The sequence below is a fragment of the Microtus ochrogaster genome, chromosome 4, assembly GCF_000317375.1.
Source record: "Microtus ochrogaster isolate Prairie Vole_2 chromosome 4, MicOch1.0, whole genome shotgun sequence".
Classification (NCBI taxonomy): Eukaryota; Metazoa; Chordata; class Mammalia; order Rodentia; family Cricetidae; genus Microtus; species Microtus ochrogaster.
This window is the reverse complement of record NC_022011.1, coordinates 4,916,434-4,923,591: the sequence shown is the minus strand read 5'-3', so window position 1 is coordinate 4,923,591 and position 7,158 is coordinate 4,916,434. Positions and strand designations below refer to the sequence as shown.

The window sequence follows — 7,158 nt, the reverse complement described above, 5'->3', positions numbered from 1 at the left end:
ACATTGACCTGTGGCCAGATCACCAAAGCCAAAGGACGAAGGCTAGGGAGGTGACAGTAGCCATGAGGCCTGAGAAGCGGCATGGGGGAGCTCCTGAGGCCCTCTGGAGAACCTGATTAGTTGGCCTCTTGGTCACCTTGAAGTGTGAGTCCTGATGCTTCTCCTGGGGCTGAGACAGGATGTGCGAGTGGCAGGTGCTGCTTAGCTGCCTGTCTGGAAACTTGACCTCCACAGGGCTCTGTCCCAGGCTTCTCTCTCTCACCTGAGGGAAGGAGCCACAGTAAAACAGACACTCCCACTCCTCCCATGCTCCACTAGTGAACCACCTATCTGTGATGGCCAGTCTTTCTCCCCACCCCACCCCCCCCTGTTTTTTTATTTTTTGAGACAAGGTTTCTGTGTAGTCCTGGCTATCTTGGAACTCACTCTATAGACCAGGCTGACTTTGAACTCAAGAGACCTGCCTGCCTCTGCCTCCAAATGCTAGGGTTAAAGGCGTGTGCCACCACCACCAACTAGTGATGGCCAATCCTGATTGTTAACTTGACTATAGCTGTAATCAAGTAAAACCCAAACAACTGGGCAATCCTGTGAGAGATTTCTTCTTTCTTTCTTCACATTGTTAATGACTTAGTTATTTTTATTTTATGTGCACTGGTGTTTTGCTTGAATGTATGTCTGTGTGAGGAATCTGTGCAATCCTTTGGAACTGGAGTTACAGACAGCTGTGAGCTGCCATGTGGCTGCTGGGAATTGAACCTGCATCCTCTGGAAGAGCAGTCAGTGCTCTCTTTTAACTGCTGAGCCACCTCTATCACCTTCAGAGATTTTCTTTTCTTTTTCAGTCTTTTTTTTAAATTTTTGGGTTTTTGTTTGTTTGTTTGTTTTGTTTTTTAGTTTTTTGAGACAGGGTTTCTTTCTGTAGCCCTGGCTATCCTGGAACTCACTCTATGGACTAGGCTGACTTTGAACACAGAGATCCACCTGCCTCTGCCTGGGATTAAAGTGCTGGGATTAAAGCTGTGTGTCACTACTGCCCGGCACCAGAGATTTTTTTTTTGATTGGATAATCTTAGGTAGGAAGAACCACCCCTAAATCCTGGCCAATACCTGGTGACTGCCCGAGTAAAAGAATATGGAAGGAGGAGTTTTTGCTTTTTGCCTGCTTGCCCTCACTAGCTGGAGGACTCATCTACCCTGTTGCTGAGTTATTCTTTCCCTAGGATTAGAGACTACTTCTTTGGGATTCTCGTATATATTGAAGAGCAGCAGCTCTCCAGGAACCCTCGGGACTCCAGCACTAGACTGAGACAGTCGAGTCTTATGGACTGAACAACTGCTCCACTCTTGTCTTTTCCAACAGGAGACAGCCATTGTTGGACTACCTGGACCACAGCCTGTAAACCATGCACCAATGTCCCTACCCCACATGTGTGTGTATGTGTGTGTATGCTCCACCAGTTCTGTTCCTTAGAGAGGCATGACTAGCACACCATCCTTTGCTTTTAACCCATGTACCTGTTCCACCTCTCTGAAGACGCGCAGCAGGTTTTCTCGAAGGACACCTTGCAGCTCCTGTTCAGTCCAGCCCCGTCTCAGCAACTCCTCTATGAGCACTGGGTATGTAGACACGTCCTCCAGGCCCTGAGGGAACCTGTGCAGATATCCACCGTGAGACCTTGCCCCTAATCCTGGTCTAGCGCCTGCTATCCCACCAGCCCCAGGCACATAAGACCAAAACTAAGGGCCAAGTTCTTTAGATTAGTGAACACGACTTTAGAAGTTCTTTAAAGATTGAGTTCTTGTGACCACACCCAGCCCACAACAGAGCTGGGCTGGGCAGCGGTGCATTAACAAGATTCTTTTAGCCTAGGAGTGGGAGAGGAGATGGGGACTGGAAGACCAGAGCTTGTAGTTGAGATTTGAAGGATGAGCTGACTTTTGAATGGGGACCTAAGGCTTGAAACCTGTGCTGTTGCCTCCAGGAGGAGTCCAGGGATAACATTCACCTTCCAGATCCATCATAGTCCCCACCAATCCCAATGAATTCAGATCCAATGACTGTCCTGATGTGGTCAAAGTGATCTAGAAAGCAGAGGTGGGTAGAAGAGTTAGGAGCATTTCTAAGTGGGAAGTTGGGTCCTGGCCAGTTATCCAGTTCACATCTGGGTGACAGTGACAAGCTGAGTTGACAGTCCCTGGAAGGTCGGCCACGATCCAGCATGTGCTAGAGTTCAAGTCAGAACTGCACAGCGCTGAGGTATATGTGGGGGCGGGGCAGAGAGATGGCTCGGTGGGTCCCAGGTTCAATGCCCAGCACCCACACAGTGGCTCACAACTACCTGTAACTCCAGTTCCAGGGGACCTGGCATCCCCTCTAGCCTCCATTTCTCCATGGGGCACCAGGGAGACACATGGTACACAGACATACAGGCAGGGAAAATACCCAGGAACGTTGTTTTAAAATTAAGAGATGATGTGGGACTCACCTGCCACAGTGGACACATTAGCAAGCAGATTGCACTGTAGCACCCCCATAGACAGTGTCACCATCACAATGCCACCGTTCTTTTTCTAAAGGGATAGACAAAGGGGCAATCAGGCCAGCCCCACTGTGCTTCCCTTAATGGGGGACGCTTGCAGGGCAGCAATCTAGCAGGGGCTGGAAGAATGTTTTCTCCTGGGTTTGGGGCTCCCTGGGTAAAACTGATTTGGACCTGGTTTCAAAGATGGAGAAAGGTTAGTCAACCAATAGCTTTCTTTACTCAGGGTCACAACTCTCCTCGCAGTCAGACATGATGGCACATGTAAGGCCAAGGCAGAGGTAGTATAAGGTTCAGGTAGGACAGGACAGGACAGGACTATTTATGTAAGAGACCCTACCACAAACAAACAAGACCCTTTTTTGTCCCCGTTCTTTCCTTCCTTTTTGGATTTTTGAGATAGGATTTTGCTATGTAGCCTAGGCTGGCCTCAACTCATGGTCCTCCAACTCAACCTCTCAAGTGCTGAGGTTGTAGGCATGTGTTATATGTTTGGCTTTTAAGATCCTCAAAATGATTTATATTCAGTGGGGCTTCTCTATGGGTCCAATAAAAAATTCTGCTATACTTTCTATACACCTGAAAAAAAAAAAAAAAGATCCTCAAAATGAGTCAAATGTATTGGCACACACTTTTAATCCTAGCACCTGGTAGGCAGAGGCAGGCAGATCTCTGCAAGTTCAAGGCTATCCTGGTTTACATATCAAGTTCCAGAGTCAAATAATAAGATCCTGTCTCAAAAAATGGAAAAAGTCAGGCAGTGGCGACGTATGCCTTTTAATCCCAGCATTGGTAGGCAGAGGCAGGTGAATCTCTGTGAGTTCGAGGCCAGTCTGTCCTAGAGCGAGTTCTAGGTAGCTAAAGCCATCTTGGTCTACAGAGTGAGTTTCTCAGATGACGTGTACTTAGTCCTGGGTTTGAGGGCCCAGTTGGCTACTCACCAGAAGATACAGGATGTCATCAGGAACATTCAACAAATTGTCACACACAGCTCTAGCCGCTGAGTGGGAGAAGATCACAGGAGCCTGAGACACCTCCAGGGTCCGCATCACTAAGGTGTCTGAGCTGTGGGACAAGTCTATCATCATGCCCAGGCGGTTCATTTCTTCTACTACTTTCTGCAGGGACAATTGGATTTGGGAGGGAACAGAGGGTGTCAGGGAGCAAAGGTGTGTACAAGGATCTGCAGGAAACACACAGGGTAGAGTATGGTACAAGAATCCTCACCTCACCGAAGCTGGTCAATCCACTGATGTTGGTATAGAAGTGGTGTCTGAATTTCGTGGCACTCTCTGCCCTGCAAGACAGACAAGAGAAAGCAATTCTTGCTGGCTATAGCTTGGCTATCAGTGACTGGGGGCTGGGACTCTGCTTATCCATCCTACATGTAGAACAGATGAGGACCAGGGCTGGCTAGCTGGTGGAAGTGTGAGGGACCTGCTGGGAGACCTGCCTCTCCCTCACCCCCCCCTCCCCTCACGGACCACTTTATAGTCATTTCTTTTGCCAGGTCCATGCCACGGAGAGAAGTTTCCTCACCACACTGTCTGCCATGCCACAGGGCCAGGCAGCATGCTCACCAGGGTGTGCTGCAGGTGAAGGTAAGTGTCAGGTAGCGCACTCCTAGCTCGTAGAAACTGCGCAACACAGAGAGGCTGCTGTCCAGTGAGTGACCGCCCTCAACGCCAATGAGGCAGGCCAGCTTCTGAGTGTTATTCAGACCTAAAAGACGGTGGCGAGTCAAACAACCACATCCCAAGAAAAGAGCCAGTGGTGTCGATCCCAGGCTGTACCCCAGTTCACCTTCAGCTGAGGTCACAAGCTCCAGCTCAGGGTAAGCAGCGCACATTCGGCGAATGAGGTCGATCTGTTCCAGGGCAAGGCGCACGGCATCCCGGTCCTGGGTTTCGCATGGGATGTAGGCTGACCAGAACTAGAGGGAGGTCCAGAGGTCCACGATCAAGCCAATATGATTTCTTAGGCCCCCCATTTCTGCCTCAGCCCCCATAGCACCCATGTAAGTCAACGGTTCCCCATAGTGTCATGACTCAGGACTACTGAGCTTGGCAGCCAGCAAACAAGCTGTGGACTAATGACATAGCTGTTGTCTGTCCATGACCCCGTGTGAATGTCCCAGGCAAGGCTACCCTATCTTTTGTGGTTCTAGCAACCTCAACCTCCACACTCTCCAGGGATTTTCTGGTTCTTTTCTATGTATTCCCCTGAACCTGAGGATCTGTGCGGCTCATCTGTGTTGGTCCTCCACGGCCTCATACATTCTTGTATTTGCATGACAGTGTACTGCCTGCCCCAAGTACCTAGCCGTCTACGGCCTGGCCTACTCAGGTTTCTGTGTCCCCAACGTCCCCATTCTTCTGGTACGGTTACCTGGGCGCCCACAAGGCCTTCTCTAAGCCTATCCAGGCTGGTCTGGCTGTGGGTGAAATTGCGCAGATTCACATCCTGCAGCTTATTCTGGAAGAGTTCTCTCAGGCGCAGAGGCAGGTGGTTATGACTGGAGATGCAGTCAGTGTGAGAACAGGGTCTCCAGGTCAGAAGCTTCAGCCCGGGTCTTGTTTCTCCCCGCCCCTCACCGGGCCCCACTCCCTGCACGCCGAGCTGGAAAGCTTTTCCACCGGCAATGGCGCCAAAGGGAGAAGGGGCACCCATGAACCACAGAAGGGAAAGGATATCCAGCGAAGGTGCTAAGGGGCCTCATCAATAGTCCAGGGGTAAGCTTAGCCCTCTCTTTTGTTTTTTGTTTTTTTTTTTTTTTTGGTTTTTTTCGAGACAGGGTTTCTCTGTGGTTTTGGAGCCTGTCCTGGAACTCGCTCTGTAGACCAGGCTGGTCTCGAACTCACAGAGATTCGCCTGCCTCTGCCTCCCGAGTGCTGGGATTAAAGGCGTGCGCCACCATCGCCCGGCTCTCTTTTGTTTTTTTGAGACAGGGTTTCTGTGTGAAACAGTCCTGGCTGTCCTGGAACTCGCTCTGCAACTAGGCTGGCCTAAAACTCACAGAGATCCGCCTGCCTCTGCCTTCCGAGTGCTGGGATTAAAAGCGTGCGCCACCACCTCCCAGCAAGCTTAGCCCTCTTCGGTCCCACCCCCGCACATACGCACCCGTCCACAAGCGGGAAGTCTCTCATCAGGGCCAGCGCTTGCTCTCGAAGACGAGGGTCACTGGTCACGCCAGGTGTGGCGGAGGCATTGAAAGTGTCCGGAGTGGCATTGGCACTGGAGGTTGCCAGTGTGGTCGAAAAGCTGGAGATGCTCTGAGTGGTCGGGGTGCAGGTTACCCACAGAGGCGGAACTACAAGTAGTACCTCCAGCAGAAACAGCCAGGGCCCCAGAGGCCGTAGGCCGAGCGCGCAGGGACCCTCAAGACCCGCGGGCTGCATGTTGCTCAGACTTGGTCACAAAAGCCTGAGAAGGGCTGGGATAGGGCAGAGGGTGTCAATGGGGTTCTGACTTTCGATTCAGGGTACCTAGGACGCGGCCTCGCTTAGAAAAGCTTGTAGTTGCACGGCTGTGCAACGGACGCTCTGGAACTTTCCACCCCTAGAAGCGCAGTGCAGCCGCTAGAGGGCACCACCGCCCTTCTGCTCCCCCAAGTAGAAGGGCGCCCCCTTGGGCCTGGCGGGTCTCTGCTCGCAGCATCCATCTACTCGCCCACTGCTTCTGGTTTCTGGCTGAGTTGAAGGAGGAGGGAGACTAGTGCGGAGCAACGGAGGGGGGGGGGAAGGACACACCAGAAATCTAACTAATCTCACCCTATAGCCGTTACATAAATGTGTTAGCGCCCAAATGTGCCTTATCCTCAGTGGGGTCAAATATCTTGCTAGGTTCGCTTGGAGTAGTTAATTAGATCTGTGTGGGTTTTGTTAGGTTTTAGTCTTAATTTTGTGGCGGGGTCTCGCTGTGTTGCTGGGACTAGCCTGGAGCTCCTGAGCTCAAGCTATCGACAGTATGAGTACTGTCATCTAGGGAGTACATCGCCACTAACAGAAAAAATATTGTCTAGCCAAGTGTAAAATCCCGGCGATCAGAAGGTAAAGGCAGGGCTGTGAGTTTGAAGCCGATTTGGGCTATATAGCAATATCCTGCATCAGAAAAAAAAATCATGCATAGTAGCTCATGCACATAATCCCAGCATTTGGAAGACTGAGGCATGAGGGTTTCAGAACACTCAAGGCCAACCTGGGCTACACAGAATCCTAGGCCAGCCTGAACTAAAGAGTAAGACCTTGTCTCAAACCAGGCAACCAACAAACTAAAGTATGATTCTCCTTTGAGAAACCTGCGCCCGCATTTGAGTGTAGTTAGCTTTTCCTAAACATCTCTCTCCCTCCTGAAACACCTCTTCCAAGATATACTAAAATGGTTTCTTACTAAATTTCTAGGGTTCGAGAGGGGTCTCAGTGGTTAAGAGCACCATCTTCTCTTCTAGAGGTCCTGAGTTCAATTCTCAGCAGCCATATGGCAGCTCACAACCATCAATAATGGATCCAATGCCCTCTTCTGGTGAGCAGACTTACATTCAAACAAATCATTCATAAAGTCCATAAACAAAATAATAATAATAAATTACTGCTGTTCTCATTTTTTTTTTTTTTTT

At 50.3% G+C, this 7,158-nt stretch overlaps 1 protein-coding gene across 1 annotated transcript; it reads right to left on the bottom strand.

Moving 5' to 3' along the window:
* On the bottom strand, positions 1-6,028 carry LOC101998924 (dipeptidase 3). Its single transcript, XM_005345435.2, has 10 exons — positions 5,664-6,028; positions 4,932-5,058; positions 4,347-4,476; positions 4,124-4,265; positions 3,771-3,840; positions 3,485-3,661; positions 2,490-2,574; positions 2,010-2,085; positions 1,519-1,654; positions 1-262 (listed from the first exon to the last, which is right to left on the bottom strand). Exons 1-10 carry the CDS (start codon positions 5,939-5,941, stop codon positions 20-22), a joined length of 1,464 nt encoding a protein of 487 aa, XP_005345492.1. The 5' UTR covers positions 5,942-6,028; the 3' UTR covers positions 1-19.
* Between the last annotated feature and the right edge of the window lie 1,130 nt (positions 6,029-7,158).

Coding starts and splice junctions, on each gene's coding strand:
- LOC101998924 (XM_005345435.2), bottom strand. CDS start 5,941: ATGCAGCCCGCGGGTCTTGAGGGTCCCTGCGCGCTCGGCCTACGGCCT. Junction 3,841..4,123: donor TTCACCTGCAGCACACCCTG/GTGAGCATGCTG, acceptor TCTGTCTTGCAG/GGCAGAGAGTGCCACGAAAT. Junction 3,662..3,770: donor GATTGACCAGCTTCGGTGAG/GTGAGGATTCTT, acceptor TTGTCCCTGCAG/AAAGTAGTAGAAGAAATGAA.